The sequence below is a fragment of the Pteropus medius genome, unplaced genomic scaffold (assembly GCF_902729225.1).
Source record: "Pteropus medius unplaced genomic scaffold, Ma_sr-lr_union100, whole genome shotgun sequence".
NCBI lineage: Eukaryota > Metazoa > Chordata > Mammalia > Chiroptera > Pteropodidae > Pteropus > Pteropus medius.
Genome location: NW_024355206.1, coordinates 2,708,512 through 2,731,877, shown reverse-complemented (window position 1 = coordinate 2,731,877; position 23,366 = coordinate 2,708,512). Strand labels below are relative to the sequence as shown.

General features: G+C 54.5%; 2 protein-coding genes across 8 annotated transcripts; both read left to right on the top strand.

The window, feature by feature from the left end:
* The first annotated feature begins 266 nt into the window (after positions 1-266).
* Positions 267-11,520, top strand: MFGE8 (milk fat globule EGF and factor V/VIII domain containing). Of its 5 annotated transcripts, none has more exons than XM_039858214.1 (11): positions 267-422; positions 2,995-3,120; positions 3,500-3,631; positions 5,634-5,815; positions 6,272-6,421; positions 7,105-7,249; positions 8,570-8,647; positions 9,658-9,842; positions 10,503-10,658; positions 10,761-10,900; positions 11,216-11,520. In XM_039858214.1, the coding sequence occupies exons 1-10, from the start codon at positions 350-352 to the stop codon at positions 10,896-10,898; spliced, it is 1,365 nt and encodes a 454-aa protein (XP_039714148.1). In that variant the 5' UTR covers positions 267-349; the 3' UTR covers positions 10,899-10,900; positions 11,216-11,520. The 5 variants fall into 5 exon arrangements, with proteins under 5 accessions (XP_039714148.1, XP_039714150.1, XP_039714147.1 ...); XM_039858213.1 differs by having other exon boundaries at positions 268-422; positions 2,977-3,120; positions 8,573-8,647; XM_039858212.1 differs by having other exon boundaries at positions 268-422; positions 2,977-3,120.
* A 143-nt stretch (positions 11,521-11,663) lies between these two features.
* On the top strand, positions 11,664-22,646 carry HAPLN3 (hyaluronan and proteoglycan link protein 3). 3 transcript variants are annotated; one of them, XM_039858220.1, is made up of 6 exons: positions 11,664-14,411; positions 16,616-16,729; positions 17,417-17,598; positions 19,264-19,632; positions 20,711-21,013; positions 21,686-22,646. In XM_039858220.1, the coding sequence occupies exons 3-6, from the start codon at positions 17,463-17,465 to the stop codon at positions 21,970-21,972; spliced, it is 1,095 nt and encodes a 364-aa protein (XP_039714154.1). In that variant the 5' UTR covers positions 11,664-14,411; positions 16,616-16,729; positions 17,417-17,462; the 3' UTR covers positions 21,973-22,646. The 3 variants fall into 3 exon arrangements, with proteins under 3 accessions (XP_039714154.1, XP_039714153.1, XP_039714152.1); XM_039858219.1 differs by lacking the exon at positions 16,616-16,729 and having other exon boundaries at positions 11,664-14,406; XM_039858218.1 differs by lacking the exon at positions 16,616-16,729.
* The last annotated feature ends 720 nt before the right edge of the window (positions 22,647-23,366 follow it).

Here is a 23,366-nt window from a genome sequence, read left to right as displayed (position 1 = left end):
CATTATTCTTATTATGTATAAGGTTTAACATCTTAAGTCTAAAATTAAAAAAACAAAAAACCAAACAACTCCTGACCCCTTCCCTGCCCAGTCGATATAGAACTGGGGCCTGGTCTCGGGCCCCAAGCGGGATGCCGGGTGTGGTGGGGCAGGGGGGAGGCGAGGACCCTTGGAACCCCCGCGTCGCTCTGGGCTGCGCGGCCCCGCCCGGAGTCCGCCTCCAGCCGGCCTGGGCGGAGCGTGCGGGCCAGTGGGAGGCGCTGCGCTGCCTGATTTATTCCCGTCTAGGAGGAGTGAGAGTCCTGTAGTCTGCACGGCAGGACCCCGGTCCCGTGCGGCGTCTCCCAGCATGCTGGGCCCCCGCCTGCTGGCTGCGCTCTGTGGCGCGCTGCTCTGTGCCTCTGGCCTCTTCGCTGCCTCGGGTGAGTGATCACGCCGCCCTCCGGCCCTCGCCCCTCCTCTCTGCTCGGAAGTTCGCCGCCGCGCCCTCCCTCCACTGCCACTGTTGACAAACTTGGGCAGAGAGCCTAGGCCGGACCCAGGGGCGACTTTTCCCCCCCGCAGCATCCGGGCGGGCAGCGGGGATGCACTCGGCCTCTCCCGCTGTCTCTGCGGCCGGGCGTTTTGGCCAGTGAGAGAGACATGAGCCTTGGGCGGTGGCTTGGGACACTGGATGACAGCCTAGCCCTCCCCAGGGAGGTGGCTTTCACATAACAAAGGAATCCGCTATGTAGGGCCTCTCTTTTCCTATCTGTAAAATGAAGCCGTTGAATTGTCTCACACGCCTACCCCCTGCAAGTTTCTAGGACTCTTGTATTGATGTCTTCTCCAGCCAACTTTCCCGGGCAACTCCCTGGGAAGCCCTGGCAGCTTGTCAGATCATGGACATTTCCACTCACTCTCCTGAGTGTCTGCAGATCCCGGAGGGAGGGCTGGGGAGTGGGTTGGATGGACTGGCTCTGGGTAGGTTCCTGGAGTGGGCAAGGAGCCTGGGCCTGCGCTTTGAAAACGGCTGCCTCCAGTGATGGCAGCTCCTGGCTCCTTCCTGGGGCCTTGGCATGCTGCTGTATCTTCCTTGGTCCTCCCACCACCCCCTTCCCGGGGCCGGGAGGGCTCCCACCAACAGTAGGGCCTCTAGTAGGTGGTTTTTGGGGATGCCCTATCCCCTTCACATGGGACCAGCAGGCCCTATAGGTTTGGGGAAAAGGTACCCATTGGAGGGGGGATGGCAAGTACTCTTCAGGCATCCCCTCCATCACTTTCTCATAGAAATAGGATTCACGGAAGCAAGAGAGGGGCATGGATCACATCTGAGACCTGGCTCTGCTATCTGTGGCGGTCTGACCGCAGGCCTGCAGCCGAAGCCTTAAGGGCACCCCAAGCTCCCATGCACTTGGGAGCTGGTGGCTTTCTCCAGCAACCCTGAAAGATGGCTGGGTCTTGTCCCTTCCTACTCCTCTCAGTTCCTACAACCTGAGCCTTGGCAAAATGTCCCTGGGGAAATCTGAAAGGGCAGGATCCTGAAATCCCAAAGGTGGTTTAGTAGGGACGTGATCAGACCTTTCTCCGAAAGGGAAAGTGCCGAGCTGCCACGCAGGCGCAGGTGAGTCAGTCTAAGGCCCTCCAGGTAGGGAACACCTTTTACTTTTCCTTTTTTTCACTGGACCCAGGGCAAGGGAATGATTAGGAAGGGGAGGAAGAAGGGTTAGATCTTGTTGGGACAGGAGCCCAGGACTCTGGCCATTCCCAAGCCTCAGTCTGTGGCCCTGCCTGCCGCCTGCCAGGTCAGGGGAGGGGATTAACCTGCTATTTAAAGCGAGTGACTAATAGCTCCTTGGGAGCCGCCAAAGCTCTGGAGGCAGCTCCTGAGGCCTGCCTGAGTGGAGCTCTGAGGGCTCCATCGCTCATCCACAGTGTTTCCTTCTCTGGAGCCCAGGCCCAGCTCTCTGGGGCTTTGAGGTTTCAGGAGGGCCCTCCAGCCTGGCATGGCATGACTCTGCAGGGAGGAAAAAAGATTTCTCTCGTCCTACCCCAAATGGTAGCTCAGCTTTGGGTATGGCATCTGAGGTGGCCCTCTTGGATGCTTAGGTCAGAAGACCCTCCTGCAGGCCTGGTTGACCCCATTTACCAGGGCCAAGGGACTGCAGACTGGCTAATAGTGCACATCTGTCACCCAGGTACCCAACCAGAAGCTGTGATTTCTTTTACAGCCCTCCTCCCCCTTCTGTAGTCCTTGTCCAGTGTTTCTCAAATTCGCCTTCCCCCCTCACTTCCTCACCTGACTTTCCTTCTCAGCAGGGGCCCTGTGACAGCCTCCCTGATACTCTCCTGGTCTCCTCCCCCTCCCGCCACCTCCTGTCACATTTATGTCTAGCAGCCAGAGGGATCTTTGTGTAGCTACAAAACACCTCCCCACCTTAGGTGAACTCTTCGCATCTCTGCAGGTGACATCTTCCTTCTCGGAATTGGAAATAGGTTCCCCATTTTCACCTCATGTTTAAGAATCTCTGATTTGTTTTTTCCTGGTAGACCATGGTGGGGAGGCTGAAGGAAGGTTACAAACCCCTGGTCTGCAGGATGAAGAGTCTAAACTTGTCATTCTCCAGTCCCTCCCAGTCTGGCCCCAACCTACCTGTTCAGCTATGTCTTACTGTTCTCCACCATACTTGCTCTTTGTGCTTCTGCTTTTCTTTAGAATGCTCTTTCCTCATTCCCCAGCCTGGCACATACTCTCACACTGTTTTTTAGACTAGCTTACATGTCCCTCCTCTGTGAAACTGTCATCTCCTAGGTAGAAACCACACCTCCAGTGGCCCCTCAGTCGCACCTGTTCACTTCTGTTGACTTGTCCGCCTCTTTTCCATGGCTTCTTGAGGCCCAGATTGTACCTGATTTTTCTGCGTTGGGAGCCCAGCACGTATGTGGTCATTGCTCCCTACCCCAAAATATTTACTGAGTAAACGACTTGTTTCTAAGTCAGAGCTGCCACTGCAGGTGACTTCTGTGACTCCAGCCAGTGCCTGAATGGAGGGACTTGCTTATTGGGCCAGGACGGAATCCCCTTCTCCTGCCTCTGCCCCGAAGGCTTCACGGGCATCATTTGCAATGAGACTGAGAAAGGTACGCTGCTGCTCCACACCTAGGTCACAGTTGCAGCCCTGGCTGCTGGGCTGAGCTCTTTCGTTCCGAAGTGGGCAGTGTCCCCAGCACCTCTCTCGTCATCAGCCAGCATTTCCCTGGAAACTCCTAGGCCACTTGGAAAGCTGCTGCTTCCTTTATTTGGGCTGATTCACCTACACACGACCCTCTTTGGTGCCAGGCTGGCCCAGAGTCCATCAGGCAGAGTCGGGGATGGAGGGAGGGGATTGTAGGGTAAGGCAGGCAATGGGCTGAGTGTTGGCAGAGGTTCTTTTCGGACTAGGTCCAACTGCTGCTGCCTGTCTCTATCCCTAGCTCCTTCCTGATCACCTGCCCATCTCACCTGACTTCCCTTCCCCAGGTCCCTGTTTCCCAAACCCCTGCCACAACGATGCCGAGTGCCTGGTGTTGGATGAGTTAAAACGCGGGGATACTTTCATCCAGTACGTCTGCAAGTGCCCTCATGGCTACGCAGGCTACCACTGTGAGACCGGTAAGTATCTGGGGCGGACCCTGAGCCACAACCCTGGGCCATGTCTGGCCTCATTCTCTGTGTCGGGGCCTCCCTGGAGTACATGGAGGATGGGACAGCCTCAGATTGGGCATGTGGTGGTGGGGGTTGTCCTGTTGTCCTTCCCCAGGCTCCTTCCTGCCCAGCCCTCTCTCCTGGGACTGTAGGCCAGGCCTGATGTCACTGTAGAGGAGCAAGGGGTGTTGGTTGCCCTTGAGGTCATGAGAATGCTATTTCTTGGGTCACTATGAACCAGACACACAGCATTAGGGTTAAGTCTCGGATTTTTCTACCAAGAGAGGAAAACAAACATTCTTCATCTTTAAGGGCCTGGGAGGTCAGTCAGTAAGGCTGAGGCCTCAGGATCTGACAGCTCCCAGGCCCATGTTTGATATGTGGCCTCATCACAGAGGTCAGTGAGGAGGGAGAGGCATGGGCAGACTGGGCCATCCCCTCACAGTCAGGTGGTCAGAGGCCCTGCATGTGCAGAAGGGCTGACCTGCCTGGCCTGCTTGGTTATCCACTCAGCCACAGAATGGCCCTGGGTGGGTGCCCAGACAACACTGCCATCAGTGGCTTTGCACACCATCCTCCCTCCCTGTCCAGCTGGAGTGCCTGTCACCAAACTAGGACTCTTCTGGAAATCCTACATCTAGGCTCAGGAGTGGATGAAGCTGGTAGGGGTTGGGGAGGCAGATTTCTGCAGTCCCATCGGTCTGGTACTGAGAATCTCTAGCAGAGGGCAGATGATTCTTCAGGCAGATGTGGGGTGCTCTCTTAGGTTTGCTGACTACAGAAGGAGGAGGGAGGCTCGGCCATCTCAGTGGGAGCTGGGGCCCTGGGAGAGAACAGGTGAAGTGATGCCCTTCACCTCACAGGAGGCAGCATGGAGGGCCTGTGCCTTGGGCCCTGGGATGAAGCCAGTGCGTTTGAAATGCTAGATGGAGGAATGTGGATGTGTGTGGTCGGAGGTCGCCAAGGCAGACAGAGTCCTGGGTGGGGCCAGGTGGGCCCACTAATTACTATGCTGGGAGGCGAGGTAACCCTGGGTGTGCCTGAGTTGGAATTACCCACCCATTCTTCTCTGATTCTGGCCCGGGGTCTGCCACAGGCTGATGGCATCTGGGGCAGAGGCAAGAAGCTACTTGGAGTTGGGGCAGCCCTCCCAGAAGGACCTTTGCAGCCCCTCTTTGCTTGTTATGTGCTGTTTCCTGGGAGCCCACAAGGACCGCACAGGCTCAAAGAATGCACGTCTGAGCCCCTTGGGGTGCAAACATGTGGGTTATGAAGACAGTCCAGACTTGAGTTCAGATCTCTGTGCAGTCACTGGCTGGCTCTGATTTGGGGCATATGAGCTTATGTTGTACCTCACTCTCCCTTCGCGAGTGTCCTAGCTTGGCTCAGCATGAGCCTGGGGTGTTATTATGGGGTGGTCTGACCCTGGGTTCTCTGCTTGGGAGCAAGGAGAATGGCTCAGCCCCCATGACCACATCTCCAGGATGCTGGTGAAGGTGACGGGGCCTTGGCCAGGGACAACTTTGCAGATGGCTGGGTCAGACCAGAAGTTGGAAAGGGCAGAGGGTATGAGAGAAAACGGAATGGCTTTCATACCCCACCCAGAAAACTCCTGCCATACAAGATTCTAGAAAACTTTAGGTAGATTTGCTTATTGCTTTAGGGGCAGTATACTGCCATATGAGGTCCCCCTTCTCCCAGAGCCATCCTGGGGATGCCAGGGGCTGGGCCGGATGTGGTTGTCGTGATGGGACCACATAACTCAGCCTGGAGGGAGATTCCAGCCACCAGCTCCAGTAGCGCCATGAGTGCAGGAATGGGTCCCAGCCCCCCATGACTGTTCCTGGCCACTCTCTTCCTCATCATGCACCTTTTCTTGGAACCTCCCCTTGGGCTCTCATTGTCCCTTTGTGATCTCTGCTCTGGGTCCTCGGCAGAGGCCCTCCTGACTGCCGTCTTCCTCCCGCAGTGTGCAGCATGCCTCTGGGCATGGAGACGGGTGCCATTGCCGACTCACAGATCTCTGCCTCATCCTTGCAGTTGGGCTTCATGGGTTTGCAGCGCTGGGGCCCAGAGCTGGCCCGGCTGCGCCGCACGGGCCTTGTCAATGCCTGGACAGCCAGCAATTACGATAGGACACCCTGGATCCAGGTGTGGAAGGGGTGGCGTGGCCTTGGGGTGGGTGGCATGACAGGAGGGGAGAAGGTGAGACGAGTATGCCTGCATCTGGAGATCACCCCGGGAAGGGTGCATAATGGAGGTCTAAGTAGCAAGGTAGCAGGTTCCCATGGGTGAAGTATCTATCAGTGGAGGATAGTGCTTGCTTCGGTAGCACATATACTATGAGTGGAGAGTGGCCTTGGGGAGCCTGGATTGGGTGGGTGGGGGATGAGGGGGAGCAGACCCCAGGCTGTGGAGGGGCTGTTTACACTGAATGCGCCTCTGGGGGCCTTGTTTGTCCTTGTGTGCTTCCCTGAACACTCCACAACCCTGAGAGGTTGGATGAAAAGGCCTTTGTCATTTGTTCTGCTTCCATTATTCTTTCTCTGGATGGGGGGAGTAGAGATGGAAGAAGGAACCTAGGAGCTTAAGGGTGCTGTCCTTCAGGTGAACCTGCTGCGAAAGATGGGGGTGACGGGTGTGGTGACGCAGGGCGCCAGCCGCACAGGCATTTCTGAGTACGTGAAGACTTTCAAGGTGGCCTACAGCGTCAATGGGAAAAACTTCCAGTTCATCCAGGGAGACTCAGGAGACAAGGTGAGGCTGTTGGGGCTCTAAGGATGGGCTGTGGTTGACACGCCTGGGGCTCCAGTGTTATCTGAGGGCCCCCAGTGAGGCCAGGGTGCCCCGGGCAATTGGGCATGAAGTGGGTCTTCAGGTGCATCTTGGTTCCCAGAAATCGAGAAGCCCAGATTGTTTTCCCATGTTTTGTGGTTACAAATAATAGTCCCACTTTATAGATGAGAATAGTGAGACTCAAAAATGTTTGATGACCTGTTGAGGCTGGCTGTAGTGGCAGAGCTGGGTTGCATTTTGAGCCTTCAGGGCTGCCTTGTACTGCCCTGCAGGCTGTCCACCACTCAAGGACGTCATTACTACGTGAGCACCATTTACAACGTAAACGTGCATTTCTGTATTTCTGTCCGCAGGAAAATTGTTATAATAAAGGGTCTTGAGAAAGGACTGCCTTTTCCTAATTAGCACAGAGGAACCCTATAGATTTATAGGTGGCCATGTGTGAAAGACAGGGTTTTATGCCTAGGCCCCTTGATGACCAAGGACTCTGTGATAAGGTGTCGTGGAAGACTGTGGGGTGGCCAGGGAAAGAGCTGAATCCTCGATGGCCCACTGCCCCCACAGGCCCGCAGAAGAAAGTGAAGCAACCCCAGGAAGGGGGACTGCCCACATTGACCGCTTCTTCCACCTGCTCTCTGTCCTAGGTATTTATTGCTAATTTGGACAACAACGGCCTGAAGACCAACCTGTTTGACTTTCCTCTGGAAGTGCAGTATGTGAGGCTGGTGCCCACTATTTGCCACCGGAGCTGCACCCTGCGCTTTGAGCTCCTTGGCTGTGAGCTGAACGGTGAGTGCTGGGGGCTGTGGTCCATCTTAGAGGATGGCCTCTCTTCTCAGCCAAGCTGAGGTGGGTAGGGTTGCAGCAAAGTCATACAGCAGAGGCACACCAGAGGGATCACCTGTCCATCAGCAGTCCTGTCTAGGTGTTCTCTGCCAACCTATGGCATTCTGGTGGGTAGATAACAAAAGACACACTTCCATTTTCAATATATTTTCACTTACTCTTATTGGATCCTTGAGTTTCTAGAATGTGTAGTGTCAATTCTGTTTTGCAGTTGTCAGCTCCATGAGGGCCGGAAGTTCATCTGCTTTGTTCACTGCTGTGTTCCCAGTGCCTAGAACAGTGCCTGGATTGTAGGTGCTCAATAAACATTTGATGAATAGGTTAATGAATGAAGGAGGAAAGTGAGGCCCAGATAAATTATATGTTAAGGGCACAAAGCTGGTAGGATTTAAGCCTAGATCCCTGGGCTTCTGATACTTACTGACCCAGTGCTTTTCCCCATGTCTCCAAACCTATAGTCTGCTTTCAAGAGAAACATAGGGTTATGGGGGCTTATATGGTCATAGGGATAGGACAGGTGCTTCCTGCTGCCATTTCATAAAGAGTCCCAGATGGAGGAATGGGAGTCCCAGAAAGGGACAGATTTCTCCTGAGCCAGGAAAAACTCACCATTGGGGAGGTCAGATGAATTTGGGAGAGCAGGGGTTGGGCTCATTTCCAGCTCACCCAGCTTTCTCTCTGAGCTCTAGGTAGTAGTTCCTTCTTTTTGCAGCCACAGTGCCACCTGCTGACCACCAGCAGAACTCTAGGGCTCACTAGGCTGATGGCAGAGAGAGGTGGCTGTCTGCCTTTCTGGTCTTCCTCAAGACCCACTTTGTGCCCGTTTTTCTCCTCTGTGGCAACTTCTTCCCGTTATCTCATTTCAAATACCGCTCAATACCACTCAGAGCTGAGTTCTCTGTGCCTGGCTGGGTTTAGTCTTTTTTTTTTTAATTATGAACTTAAGCCTATGTTCACATGGTTCACTGCCTTTTAAGTCTAATTGTTTGAGTGGGGAGTTGAAGTCTTTTCCTTCTGCTAAAAGGAAATTTTGGCAATTGGTAAAGGACAGAGACAGGTCTGGGGGCCTTTACCCTGGCTTTTCTCCCTGGAGGCCCTTGCCACTTGCTGTCATAGTCTGAAGCCTTTGCCTGTTAAAGTTGCCAGCATGGTCCTGTCACCGTCACCTCCCTCTGAGACCAAGAAAGGGTGAGCCCGGCAAGCTGAAGAAGGGAGGCTGCCCTCTCTGCTTCCTTCAAGGTCTGGAACATCTCCTTTCTCTAGCAGGCACTCCAGTTGGCTGGCTTTCCAGTACCCCTCCCCCAAATTCCCCAAAGGGACTTATGGAGTGGAATCGGCCAGGTATGAGACACACCCATCATTTTCTTGGAGGTTTTATCTTCTCCTGCTCATCCTCAACTATTCTGGCCACCTGCTGGTACACATGACTAGGACAAAAGAGCCTGGCACATTCCTGAGTATTTGAGGCAGGCCCGACTGAAACCGAGGCCAGCTCCTGAGGCCAGCCCTCACAGGCCCGTCGGACAGCATGCTGAAGGACCTCTGCTAGACCCCGAGGGGAGGAGCTACGGGGCAAGGATACAGGATCGCCCCTGACCTGAGCCACAGGATTTTAACCTCTCATTTCCCCCTGCTGAAGGTCCTGTTCATCTCTGGGTCACCACCAGGCAGGCCTTCATGGCTCTGGGTGGATACATGGATGGTGGAGGTGATGTCACAGTGTGGCGTGGTGATAAGGAGTTTGTGTGATTTGGCACAGTGTTCGTCTCTCAGCCTTAGTCTCTCGTCTGTAGAAAGGGTTTGCTAATATGTTCTCTATTCAGGTTTTTGCGTGGTAGATAAATGAATGAAGTAAGCACTTAATCGATGAGATGATTGTTCATGTTCTGGATGATAATCTCAGAACTCAGCAGTGTACACAGCAGCTGTACTATAGGAGTGACAGAGGAAGTGCTATGAGTCCAGAGGAGGGACGAGTCCTGCCCAGATGAGGTGGTCAAGGCAGGCTTCTGGGAAGAGGTGTCTCACAAGTCAGGCCTTGAAGGAGGGTGGGAGGTGGTGGATCAGGGCCTGCCCTGGTGCAGAGGGAAAAGAGTGGTGGGTAATCTGTAATAGGTAAGTCGGGTAGGGGTGGGAGCTGAGAGCAGCTGGCTAAGGGGAGGAGTAGGTAGGGCAAGCAGTGTCAAAGCAGGATGGTTGGCTCTAAAAGGCAGAAGGAGCTTCCGTCTGTTGTCCAAGGAGATGCCAGGGGCTGGTCAGATCCACAGAGTTCTTTCCCCTTCATCTGCTTGTGCTCATGCCCTGGGAGGCTGTGGATCCCAGATCTGGATGACACCCTCCTTTGCTGGCAGGATGCGCCGGACCCCTGGGCCTGAAGGACAACACCATCCCTGACAAACAGATCACGGCCTCCAGCACCTACAAGACCTGGGGCCTGAATTCCTTCAGCTGGTATCCCTTCTACGCGCGGCTGGACAAGCAGGGCAAGTTCAACGCCTGGACCGCTGAGAAGAACTCTGCCTCTGAATGGCTGCAGGTGGGCCAGGCCCCTGGGGTGCAGGCCTGGGGTCAGGTGGGGTCAGGTCAGGTGGGGCTGTCAAGTCTTTGACGTCTGCTCAGCCCAGGCTTCTGTTCTTCAAGAGGGCATTTCAGAAAAGCTTTGTTTTTCTTCACCTTTGCTGTTCCTTCCTGCCACATGCCCTACTTTCCTCCTGATTCTGTAACTCCAAGGGGGAGAGTAGTGGGAGCTCAGCTCTGCTTCCACCAAGGTCCCCAGCCCAGATGGAGAAAGAGTGTGTGTGTCTGTCTGTGTGTCTGTCTGCTGAAGGAGAGCCACCTCCATTGGCTGCCACAGGCTGACAAGGCTGAGCCCGTGGACAGCAGGGCAGGGTGAAGGAGGGATACCTGAGACAGGCACCTAGAGATTTCTCTGCCTGAGCACAGAGCACATGCTCTTGGACTTGGTGTCTAAGAACACACTACGGGATGGCCGTCAGATGTTTTTGGAATTGTGAAATACGAGAGTCACGGGAAAGGAAAGCATCCGCTCCTGTTATACATGAGGAAACTGAGGCTCTGCCAAGTGAAGCAGCTTTCCACAAACTAGAATACATGTCCCAGTGTGTCTGCCTTTTCCTGCCTTCACGGAAAGCGTCTAAACAAACAAAAAAAATGAGATATTTTTCTTCCTCTGCAGATTGACTTGGGCTCTGAGAAGCAAGTGACCGGCATCATCACTCAGGGAGCCCGAGACTTTGGCCACATCCAGTATGTGGCAGCCTATAGGTTGGCCTACAGTAACAACGGTGTGGACTGGACCGAGTACAGTGATCCGGGGACCTCAGAGGGCAAGGTGAGTGTCTGCTGGCCACCCTCCCTTCACTATTGTAGGCCTGGGGCTCTGAGGTGAAGGGGCCTGGCTCTGGGGCCCTCCTGATACCCCCTCTGCCTCCAGATCTTCCCCGGCAACTTGGACAATAACTCCCACAAGAAGAACATGTTTGAAACACCCTTCCAGGCTCGCTATGTTCGCATCCTGCCCGTAGCTTGGCACAACCGTATCACCCTGCGTGTGGAGCTGCTGGGCTGTTAGTGGTATGCCTGGCCGAAGTGTCCGGAAGGGCTGTGTGGCACCTGCCCCTTCCCCAGCCCTCCTGACCTGTGGTCTGCTGCCTTCACCCTGCCTCTTGATTGTAGTACCTCGGGGGAGGGGGTTTCAGTCACCTTTCCTGTCCCCCCTCCCTGGGCCCCACCTCACACATGCCCCCGGTGCCCAGCCCTCATGCCATCCCATTTTCTCAGGCACTATGGTGTCGAGTAGGTCGGGGATGGACAGGGAAGAGCGAAGTAGGGGTGTGGGTTACCCGCACCTCTCCAGATCCCTGATTCCAGCCTCTGTGTTCTCTGTAGCCCGACTCCCACACTCCCGTTCCCATGACCCTGGAGGAAGGCCCTGAGACGCCAGGCTGGAGATAAGTCTCCTACCCCCCAGCCCTGAGGCATGATGCTGCCACTCCTGCTGCTGCCTCCTAGCCACCTGACACTCCCCCCTTATCTCCCTGGAGACCCCTCTTGACCTACAAAAAGACAGGGGAATGGGGTGGGTCTGTGGAGAGATAGGGGAGGAGGTGGGTGGGCATGGGGGCCCTCAGTGCTGATTCTTTACTAGTGAGTGCACAGGCAGCTTCCAAAATATATTTATATCACCCCCTGGAGCACTTGCTGTGGTTCATCATTATCGTGCTGAAATGGACTTTGTCTCATGCTGGTCTCTCACCCTCCATCCTCAGTCCCCCCAGAGCCCCGTCATTCTTGTGTCACCTGCCTGACTACAGAGAGCTTAACAGCCAGAGGAAGGAGGAGGTTACTGGGGGGTCCCCACAGTGGGGCTGGGACTCTTCCAAGTGAGTGAGCACACTGGTGCCTAGGAGGCCACTGGCACATTCACTCCAGGGATTAGACAAAAGCTCCAGGGGTACCCCTCAACCCTCCACCAGGCAGGGGCTATCAGGAAGTAACCAGTGAGGGGGGCAGTGTAGGCCAGTGCCCTGGTGACCGGGGAAGGGGCCTGGCTGGCAGATAGGAGGGACTGACTAGCTGGGAAAGGGGCTAATGAAACCACCCTTGTATTTGAGGCCTTGGGACACAAGATGAATTTTCCAGAACGAACGTTGGGAGCCATGCTTTGATGCACATGGGCGCCTCTGGAGTGAATATCTGGCCACAGGGCTGCCGAAGGAAGGGTGTGGCCTGGTTGGGGCTTCACTCTGGAAACTGGTCTGGAAGTGGCCGCTTCCTCACAGTTGCCCTTGCCAGGGCTTCTTGGCTGGGTAGGGACAGAATAAAAGGCCCAGGCCATGGTCTCCGAATAAAGAAGGACTGTGAGGCTCCCTGCCTCCCTCCCCCTGGAGGTCCCTCAGCCCACTCCTCCGCAGAGCCGCACCGATTGGGCTTGGGGAAGTTTCTGGATGCTTGCCGGCTGCAGGACTCCCACCCCTGTTCTGGCTTCTCCTGGGGTCTAGCAGACAGACGGTGGGAGAAGCACCTTTCTCCCGCATCTCTGCTCTGGGATGGCTCTGCCTCCCCAATAACTAACTGTAGCTCCATCCTTGCTAGAACCCGGGAGTCCCATCTGTAGAAGGGGAAACAGCTTCACTCCCATCTGTCAACTTGCCCCTATTCATGGCATTAAACATTTTCTACGTGCCAGTCTCGTTGGGTGACAGGCCAGTAGTCAGAGCCCCCCACTTGGCTCAGGAGACCTTTGGTGACTGGAATTGCCTAAGCCACCCATCTGTCAGACCCTTCTTCTGCTCATCTTTTCGGCCTTGGAAGGTGACCCTGCACTGGGTCCCCTCACTCCTGACCTCTTTTGTCCTTGGCTTCTCTCCCTGGGCAGCCTCCTAACAAATCAACTCCACAAATTTACCCTTTATTCCTGACCACAGTCCTGAGAGCCAGCTCTGAGATCTACTTGCTGGCCAGTCCTACCGTGGCTGGTACATAAAACCCATTTTGCTGTCACAAAACTCACCTTCCCTGCCATCCATCCCTCTCCCTGCACCCCGGGCTGTCAGCACTAGGACCAGTTGACCCCCCTCTCCCAGAAATCTAGTCTTCCTTTCCAATCCTGATTTAAATACAGCGGAGTGACTGGGAGCCTCAAGTTGTACAACCTGGTTTCAAATCCTGGCTCTGAGTGACCTTGGGCAATTTACCTAAACCTGGCCTCAGTGCCCTCATCTTTAAAATGGAAATAATAGGGCCAACTCTGTGGCTTCCTAGGGACTAATGGAGGGAAATGTACACATGCACCTATGCAAAATCTGGCCCAGTGGAGGCCTTGGACACTGGTTGTCTTTCTCAGAAGCTTGCAAGAGTTTTCTAATCGGTACTTGTGTCCTATTTATCACTCTCCAAATCCATCCTACACGTAGTGGGCAGATGTCTGTTCCTTGCGGAGGAAGCTTCATTGGCTCCCTTTTTCCCATCAAACCTGGCATTGACTCTGGGTGCAGGTTAGCCTCTAGTCACTGCAGCTCTGTGCTTTGATTTGCTCCTGGTTGTGTTAACACACACCCACCCACACACACACACAGGCATGCATGCATGCATGTGTACATACAAGCTGTCGTGTTTTGGAAGAGGCTCTGGGCTCGGTGACCCTGTGGCCTTTGGCTTTTCTGCTGAGGAAACTGTCAGGCCCAGGACCCCTGTTGATCTGGACGGGGAAAGAAGACACCTTGTCCAAACAGGTGTCCTGGGAGGTGGCTGCTGGATGGCTGTGCTGGCAGATGTCAGGATTCTAAAGAAGGGCCCACTCCTGCTGGAGGACCTGTCAGATGCCTGATTGCTCCTGCTGGCTGCTGGCAGCACCCCATCCTGTGCCTCTTCTCACTCCAAGGCCACTCATTCAAGCTAGACCAAATACGGGGAGCTTCCATGTGCCCGACACTGAAGAGTGTGGCTGGCGATTTCAAGGCAGGCGTACAGAAAGCTCACCCCTCCTTCGCAGCCATAGCTCACCTGCAGAGGGCTCCCCTTGCCTAGTCCGGCTGTTTTTGGTAAACCAGAGCAGTTCTAATGGGCCCCCTACAAATGCTGCTCTTTCCCCCACTAACCTTCCTCAAAAAGTGACAGCCTCAGCTCCTGGACACTGCCTTCCCAGCTCGGCCAGCAGCTCCGCGGTTTGGAGGTGGTCCCCAGCGGAGCCTGGAGCTTGCCCAAGCCTGTAGCACCTCCTCCCTTTGGGACCTGCCCTCGGGAGGGAAAGGGGCGTGTGTTCCTTTAAGGGGCAGGCCTGGCGGGAGCGCGGGGGTTTGTCCGCAGCCGCTTCCTTTCTGGCCATTCAAGGTCCCTAAATCCGCCTGTTTCCTCAGACCCAGATAGCCCGCGACCCCGAGCGCGCTCGAGCCGTCGAGTTGCCGCTGGGGGACGGTACGTGGCTCGAGGGTGGCCGGGCTCCCGGGGTCCCTGTGGACCAGCTACCTCCTCCCGGCTTCGGGTCTCCTGCGGGCCCCACTCCTCCCCAGGCAGGGATCAGGGAAGCGGGCCGACGGGAGCTGGGCTGTGAACCCCGGCGCGGGGCGCTCCGAGCGCGGGTAAGGTGAGAGCCACGCGGGGTGCGGGCAGACTTGCGCGGGACCCGGGTGCGCGCCGCGAGGAGGCACAGCCCGGGCGAGACCCGTGGCCTCCGAGACCGTGGCGCGCACCCAGCCTCCTCACGGGGGCCGCCGGGCTCCTTCCCATGCCGTCCGGCCCGGGCCCTGCAGCCGCGCGGGCTCTGCCCTGGGGCATCTGTCGGACGTTCTGGGAACTCCGAGAAGGGCTGGAGACACCCAGCGACGTGAGGGTCAGGTGAGCTGACGGCCTGTGCTCTCCACCTCTGCTGCCTGTTCGGGCCGTCCCAGGGCAAACCCGATGAATGCCCGTCGGTTTCAGGCCTCAGTTCACAAACATTTCTGTCCTGGAGACAGCGAGACCCGAAGGGGCAGAGAGGGCGTGGGGTAGAGTCCTGGGTGAGAGATAGGTCACTCGGAGAGGAATCGGGGGCTCGTGATCGGCCAGGAAGGAAATAGCGCGAGCCTTGGACCCATCTCTGTCACCAGCCTGTGACCGACCCCGTCTGGACCGTGGTGACCAGCGCTCACTATCAGGAGTGCCTCTGCTGTCTGCAGCAGGGAGAGGTGATAGACAGGCGCCTTGGCCCCTCTTCCCCGGCCCTGCACTGGCCAACGGGGTGGGAAGGCTGGTAGAAAGCACCTCCGGCTTCCATTGTTGGAGGCCCCAGGTTTCAAAGGCGCTTGTAAGCCTCGTGGAAACGGGGCACCGAAGTCAAATTCCTCGTGGGGAGGCTGATAGAGATCTGTAGGGCAATGCTGCCCTCCGCTGGTGTCTGGGGGACTTGTACTCTGTTGGGTGCTCCGTCTTCCTTCCAAGCCTGAGTTCAGCTTATTCTGGTGTGTAGTGGGGTCCCTAGACAAGTGATGTTGGCAAAAACAGAGGCTGGACCATCAGGAGACCTGAATTTTTTCCAACTTCCACCTATTTGCCAAACGAAGACAAAGCCTTGGCTTTAGTTTCCCTGACTGTAAGGCCGTGGTGGCTGCTTTCTTGCCTAGGCAATGAGAAAGATCCCCAAGATAATGAGACTTCACTTTGTAAACTGTGCACAATAGTAATAATAGCTAATATTTTTGAGTGCTCGCACCCTACCAGGCATTATTCTAAGAGCTCTTCAGACCTTCTATCCCTTAATCTTCACAAAAATATTTCCTGGTTGGTATTGTTGTGACCCTCATCTTACAGATGAGTAAAGTGAGGCTCAGTGTCTTGACCAGTGACAGACTATTAGTAAGTGGGTGGGGCCAGAATGAATCCAGGTGGCCAAGCAGCCTAGCATTTCTGAACCTCAGTTTCCTCTGTACCATAGGGATTATCCTGATACTGTGAGGTTCATAGGCAATGACATCCATGAAAGTGCACCGATAAGCAGAAGGAAGTCCTTAAATCTGACAGATTGTTATAGGGTTGGCTGAGAAGAGCTCAACAGAGTCCTGCCTCTGCCGCCTCCTGGCTGTGTGGCCTTTGCACAATTGCTTCATGTCTCTGTGCCTCTGTTCACCTGTGGATTAAATGGGGAGAACAAAATTGTCCTTGCTGACCAGGGTGGATTCTCTTGGGATGGTTGAGGGAGCCGCTGGAGGACACCAGAAGGTGCTACAGTCTGTTTTGAACCTGTTTCATGATAGGTAAGAATGATGGGGGAACGATGTTGGTATCACATAGAATCACATTGATCCAGTTGTGATTTTTCCTAGCATCCTAATATACTGGAGTGACTGTAACGACACTTCTAGCAATTAAAGAGCAAGCTTGAGCAATGTATGAATTCCTTAAGATAAATGCTGACCATGGAAGTCCTGGAGAAAGTGCCTTTCTTTAGTATAACAGATGGCCCTCACTATCCAAACTCTTGCTGTCCAAAATTCGGGAACCAACTAGGTTGGACAATGCAGCATCTCTTCCTCCTGAATTCTCCCAACTTTCATTATCTCAGCTATTACCATCCTGACTCAAGGATGCAATAGATTTACTGAGGGTGGGATGCCTGTATGGCTGGTTTAGCTGCTTAACAGAGCCTAATAACATAAAGTTTTCTGATAAAAGTAGGAGTCAGATGAAGAAGTTGCAAAGACATTTCCCTTGTCTTAAAAAAAAAATTAAAAACTAAATAATAAAAAATGATGGAAGAAAATGGCTTCACCCTGGGGTCAGATTTTTAGTTTTGGTAAATCTGGTTTCTGTTAGACTCCAGCGCCCCCAAGGACCTACATCTTGAAGGAGGAAGCACTTGCCCAATAGTAAAGGCTGCAAAGGGCTGATGGTTGGGTGCCCGGTGCCAGTGTCCATGCAGGATTAATGGTACTGTTTTGTTTTATTTTGTTTTTAAACTAGGATTGTTCTTGTTTTTGTTAGTGCTTTGGTTACAAAGTTGCATATGTTCTGAGTAGTCTGCCTCAACTTTATTTTTCCCTGACCCTTTTTTTTTTAATGCATGATTTTGCAAAACTAGACATTTTTTTCCCCAAGTATACAAATATCGTTTTGTGGCAGCTCTGCCATCAGTCCATGGTTTCCACCTTTGACACTAAGGGAGCTGGTCTGGTTGCCAGCAGGTTGGGGAAACAATACCAGGGAATGGATACCCCTAAATGTTTTAACTGCAAGATATGCATGTTGCACATGTTATTTCTGCTCACCGCCACTGGCCAGCACTGAGTCACCTGGCCTCTCCTCACTGGAAGAGAGGCCGGAAACACAGCCTTCAGTCGATGGGTTGCACACCTATCTAGCACTCTATCACTATAGGAGAGGAGAAGACCATATTGGTGAAAAATATGCCATTTACGATCTCCATTTCACAAACGAAGAAACCTGCACAGAATCACACAACTAATAAGGGGCAGGCTCTGAGAACAGTGCCTGGCACGCCTTAGATGCTCCACGGTTACCTGTTGAGTGAGTGAATGAGTGGGTGCTGGATCCCAGGGGTCCCCGGCCCCCTTCAGTGGGGCTCCCCTAACTGGCTTGTTTTTCACCTCTTCCCAGTGTGCCTGGGCTCCAGCCTTGCTCAGGACACCCCAGCACTGCCACCATGCATGACGCCATGTGCCTGCTGCTCCTGGGCCTGCTGTTGCCCCTGCCCTGCGTCTCTGGACTGCCTTTCTACAACGGCTTCTACTACGCCAACCGCCCCCATGGCCAGAACCTGGGCAACGGCCATGGCGAAGGTAGGCGGCACCCTGGGTCAGGCTCTTTGCTCCGCTGGGTGGCTAAAACCTCCCCTAGGGGGCTCCTGCTGTGATGTGCAGGTTCCAGGCTGGGATGGGGGATGGGGGATGGGGCATGGAGCCAGCAGCTCCTTTCCCATTTGAGCCCTTGCAGTGGACCAGCCTTGTTTCTAGGATGAGTGGAAGAGATGGTTCAGTTACTCTGTGTTTGCTGGCCTCTCAGACATGGAGCCTTATACTCAGAGTAACTGAGTATAAGGGCGATCACTTGTGCTTTTTATACTTCCTCAAAGTCGTGCCATCTCGTCAAGATCCAGCTTAAAAAAGTGACGTCTCCTAGTCTCCCCAGTGGAAAAGGGCTTTGGGGTTAGGCAGACATGAGTTTAAATCTTAATTTTGCTACTTACTAGGTATATGACTCTGGGCCGGTGACTTTTTAATTAGTGTTTATTGTGCACCTACTATGCTTCAGGCATGCTTCAAGGTGCCTTATGTACATATCTCATATAATCCTGACAAAAACCCTGACTCAGGCAAGGGCAAGAATAAAAATAGTTAACCAGTGCATTGTTGGCACTGACCATATCAAATCGAGGATGGCTGTCTTCACAGCCTTGAAAGCAGGTACGATCAATTATTCCCTTTCGTAGATGAGGAAACGAGGCTCAGGGAGTTGAGCCAGGTGCCCAGGGCACACAGATCTTAATAAGCGACATGGAGATTTGTTTATGGAAGGATCGAGAAGATGACCAACACCCAGCCCAGCCTGGTCATCACCTGAGCCTCTTTGGAGGCTCTTGAGGAAAATCTATTCCGTGCCTCTTGCAGCTTCTGGTGGCTGCTGGCATTCCTTGGCTTATAGTTCTGTCACTCTAGTCTCTGCGTCACATGGCCTCTGTAGTCAAGTCTCCCTCTGCCTCCCTTTAAAAAGATACTTACAAGTGCAGTTAGGGCCCATCGGAGAAATCCAGTCTCACCATACCCCACTTCTCAAGATCTTTAATTTAATCACATCTGCAAAGTTCATCTTGCCATATAAAGCAGCGTTCAGAAACTGGGACCTGGATATTCTGGGGAGCCATCATTTAGCTTACCCCTTTTCCCCAGAATTTATTTTGTTGTACAAGCACTACTTTAATGAGAGTCAAGGAAATTTCTGAATCATAACCAACTTAGTGGCTTAAGACAACACCCATGATTTTATGGGTGGACATTCTGGGCTGGATCGTTCATGTGCCTGCAGTCAGTGGGCAGGTGAGCTGGGGGCTGGATGGCCTGGGATGGCCTCAGATGGAACAGCTAGTCTGCTCCATGCACTTGCTCATCCTGCAGGAGGCTAGTCTGGTGTGAGAGCAGCAAGGCCTCCTCGGGCCTAGGCTCCAGATAGGCACAATGGAGCAGTCACTTCTGCCATGTTCATTTGATCACGGGAAGTAGCAAGGCCAGCACAAATTCAAGGGTGATGGAGAATAGAGTCACCTCTTCATGGAAGGGGATACAATCAGTACAGAGCATGTGGCTGCCAGGAGCTGGTCCAGCTTAGTGGCTGCTCTTAAAATCTCTAATGCCTGAGCCTGGCAGGAGCTGGGTTGAAGGCAGAGGTGGCCCTTACAGGGGTGATGAGCTGTAGCAGGTCCCCATCTGCGCCCACCTCTTCCCCCCTAGATCTCTTCGACGGAGTGAAGCTGGTGGTAGAGACGCCCGAGGAGACCCTGTTCTCCCACCGAGGGGCCAATGTGACCCTGCCCTGCCGGTACCACTACGAACCGGCCCTGGTCTCCCCGAGGCCCGTGCGCATCAAATGGTGGAAGCTGTCAGAGAATGGGGCCCCGGAGTGGGACGTGCTGGTGGCCATCGGGCCGAGGCACCGCGCCTTTGGAGACTACCAAGGCCGTGTGCGCCTGCGGCAGGACGGGGCACGCGAAGTGTCGCTGCAGATCTGGGACCTGCGGCTGGAGGACTATGGGCGCTACCGCTGTGAGGTCATTGACGGGCTGGAGGATGAGAGCGGCCTGGTGGAGCTGGAGCTGCGGGGTGAGACCCTGCGGGGTGGGGCTTGGGGGCCGAGGGGCGGGGCTCCACGAAAGCAGCAAGACCTATGTGCTTTAGGCAGATAAACATTTACTCCTCAAAACAACTCTAGAAGGAAGCTACTATTATCACCCCGATTTTACAGAGGAGGAAAACAAGGCACAGAGAGGTCAAGTAACTTAGCTGACGTCACATAGCTCATAAATGTCAAACAGGTATTTAACCCCAGGCAGTCAGGCTCCAGAATCCACCACCCTCTATTCCCTCTTGCTCACACCCCAGTCGGAGAGGAAAGTGGGAACTGGTCACACAGAGACAGAACCGAGAGGGCTGATAGGCAGTAGAGATAAACGAGGCAGCGAAGCGTGAGTGAGAGGGAATGCCGGGGACCGGTGCACTGCTGAGCCCTCATCTGGATGGTTCCACACCCTGAGTGGCTTGTAAACAACAGAAATTTATTCCTCGCAACTCTGGAGGCTGGGCGTCTGAGACCAGAATGCCAGCGCGGTCAGACCAGGGTCTCCCTCGGCCAGGTCGCAGACGGCTCCGGCTGTGTCCTCATGTTGTAGAAGGGGCCAGGGAGCTCTCTGCGATCTCTCTGATGAGCATGAATCCCATTCACAAGGGCTCCACCTTCCTGCTCTGAGCACCGCCAGAGGCCCTGCCTCCTGATGCCATCACCTTGGGGGTTGGGATTTAAAGCTATGAATTTGAGGAGCACATGGAGACCACAGTGCTGGCATTCTTGCAACAAGCCTGGGAATTAGGTATTATTCTATAGTTTGGGACGTAAGTTGGCTGATTGAGTCATTACCTTTACAACGAATAGATGTTTGCCGAGTGCCAGCCTAGTTCTAGAAGAGAGGTGTAATGTAGACTCTGCCTTGAACTTGGACAATGGACAGGAGATGACAGGTTGGCTGAGCTTCTCTGGCGGACCCGTGTGTGTGTGTGTGTGTGTGTGTGTGTGATATTATTGTGTGTTGAGACATCTGTCCCTCTGGAGGTGGGGACAGGGACTGAGGTCTCTAGGCAGCTGGGCCCCTGCCCACCCTCTGAGCCCCCTTTCTTCCTTCCCCAGGCGTGGTCTTTCCCTACCAGCCCCCACAGGGGCGCTACCAGCTTAACTTCCACGAGGCCCAGCAGGCCTGCCAGGAGCAGGACGCAGTGGTGGCCTCTTTCGAGCAGCTGTTCCGGGCCTGGGAGGAGGGCCTGGACTGGTGCAATGCAGGCTGGCTGCAGGACGCCTCGGTACAGTACCCCATCACGCTGGCCCGGCGGCCCTGTGGTGGCCTGGGCCTGGCCCCCGGCGTGCGCAGCTACGGCCCACGCCACCGCCGCCTGCACCGCTATGACGTGTTCTGCTTCGCCGCTGCCCTCAAGGGTGAGTGGGGTGGCTGAGCACGGGCCGCGGTGGGCGGGCAATGCCTGGGGAGCTTCAGGGGCCCTCTGCCCGCCCTGGGGCACCTCTGCCTGGAGCACTGCAGATGAAGCCATGTGCAGCTGAGTTTGAGGGCTTTGATTCTGCTGTTTGAGCCAACCGTTGGTTTGCTCATCCATCAAACATTTCCTGAGTGCCTAAGACATGCTGGGGCCTGGACTAGGCCCTGGGCATCACAAATAAGTAAAACACAGTCTGTTTTCACAAGTGGCTCGTTTCATGGGAAGATAGACAAGTGCAAACAGAAATTGGTTCAGTGCCATACTCGAAGCATCTAGAAAAGCTCATGGCACATTGTAGGTACTCAATAAATGATTGAGTGGGCAAGAGACTCTCATTGGTGTAGCCGAGGTGGGGTGCCCACCTAGGGTGCAATTAGGGAAGGGTGGAGGGGAGTACAGACATGACAGGAGGGGATGGAGCCCTCAGAGAGGTAATCCCCAAAACATATCTATTGCAGATGCCCACAGCATGGTGGTTTCCTGGGCTCAGATAGTTGACAGGTCTTTGAGGGTTGGCTGGTGACATCTGGATGGGCTGACATTGCTGCAGGCCTTGCTGTCCTTTCTGGCTGTCCCCTCCACTGCTCAGCCCTCACGTCCTCCTTTCCCACAGGGCAAGTGTACTACCTGGAGCATCCTGAGAAGCTGACACTGGCAGAGGCAAAGGAAGCCTGCCAGGAAGATGGCGCCCAGATCGCCAAGGTGGGCCAGCTCTTTGCTGCCTGGAAGTTCCGTGGCCTGGATCGCTGTGATGCTGGCTGGCTGGCAGATGGCAGTGCCCGATACCCTGTCGTTCACCCACATCCCAATTGCGGGCCCCTGGAGCCTGGTGTCCGAAGTTTTGGCTTCCCAGATCCTCAGAGCCGCAAGTATGGTGTCTACTGCTACCGTCCACGCTAGAGCCCAGTGCCAGCTCCGTCCCCACCCAGCCCCTCCCCTCATGGGCTGTATTTATTGAGTAGGTCATTTTGTCTTGTAGATTGGGGCAATTTTCGTATCGTTTTATACTTCTCAAATTCTTTTTAATTGCTATTTTTGTAATTCAAACAGATCTCAAATCCTCCCTTTGCTCAGGTGGATACCCCAGGCCTCCCCAAACCAGGAATCCTCCTGTTCCTCTCCTCTGGGACAGTTTGAAGTTCATGGGCTCATGTGGACTTGCCCCCATCACCGAGTCCAGCCCCACTCCCGGTCCCAGGGGAGGCTGACCCCCAGAGGGAGCAGCAACACAGGGGTTAGGGCATGATGGCTGCAGCTGTCCCTCTGCCTCAGCCTGCGGGGGAGAGGACATCCAGGAGACTCTGAGCTGGGCTTTGGGCTTTGCAGCCCCTGCCCCCTCTGACCTCTCTGCGAAGTTCCTGGTCCCTGTCGACAAGGCTGAGGAGCTGAGGCTGGAGGTGCGTCCCTGGGCTTTTGCATGAGATCCCAGGGGAGGGAGGAAGTCCCCTCTCTTCCCTTCACTCTCAGTTCAGAGTCTGTACTTTGTCCTCATTTTCCCCGATTTGGGGAGTAGCCCTCAGGAATTTGTGCTTTCTTTGGATAATAAATGGTGCTACGACGCCTCCTCCATCGCAGCTCTGTCCTGTTCTGCATCGCGTTCTACCAGCCGGCTCCCATGCGAGCCAACAGTGCGATATCGAAGGACCGAACGATGCAAAGTGACCAGATGTCTCACTTGAGTTGTTCTTTGTGTCAACATGCAGATCCACACACAGCACCCCCCACCCCCCGTCTCATTCTCTCTCTCTCTCACACTTACACACACACACTCACTCCATCAAGCCCATCTGTACCTTTGTGAAATTAAAGCACAGTTAACAAACAGCCTGTGCCTGTCCCAGGCTTTCTGAACAGATAGGATTCATACCGGTTTGGGGTTATCTGGTCAACGCATGTCCCCACAGCCACCCTTCCCTAAGAGCCCCTTCAGTAGACCCTGGACCACAGCTGCCTTCTCTTTAAAATTAAAAAAGAAAAAAAGGGAAAAGAAATAGATCTCTTCCAATGTCTTTATTATTATAATTATCATAATCTTCATTTTCAAAAATATAAATAGGCGTACGGAACCCTGGTGCCTGCACGGTCCCGGGGGTGGGGGGAGGGGGGGAGGGGTGGGGCGGTACTCCCACTGGGAGGGAAGTGCCCCCTACCCAGCCCTGCCGAGAGAGATGACACCTGCTAGGGTAGCAGACCCAGGCAAGAGGATGCTGGAAGACCCCTCGATGGCTCTCTCCTGCCCGTTCACCCTGGGCTGCAGGAACCTGTTCCCTCTCCCCCAGGCTTCTCCCCACACA

Bases quoted from the DNA above. Each gene is read 5' to 3' on its own strand.
- MFGE8 (XM_039858212.1), top strand. From the start codon at position 350: ATGCTGGGCCCCCGCCTGCTGGCTGCGCTCTGTGGCGCGCTGCTCTGT. The intron at 9,843-10,502 runs GTGGGCCAGGCC...CTTCCTCTGCAG, and splicing joins CTGCCTCTGAATGGCTGCAG to ATTGACTTGGGCTCTGAGAA. The intron at 10,659-10,760 runs GTGAGTGTCTGC...CTCTGCCTCCAG, and splicing joins CGGGGACCTCAGAGGGCAAG to ATCTTCCCCGGCAACTTGGA.
- HAPLN3 (XM_039858219.1), top strand. From the start codon at position 17,463: ATGCATGACGCCATGTGCCTGCTGCTCCTGGGCCTGCTGTTGCCCCTG. The intron at 17,599-19,263 runs GTAGGCGGCACC...CTTCCCCCCTAG, and splicing joins GGGCAACGGCCATGGCGAAG to ATCTCTTCGACGGAGTGAAG. The intron at 19,633-20,710 runs GTGAGACCCTGC...TTCCTTCCCCAG, and splicing joins GGTGGAGCTGGAGCTGCGGG to GCGTGGTCTTTCCCTACCAG.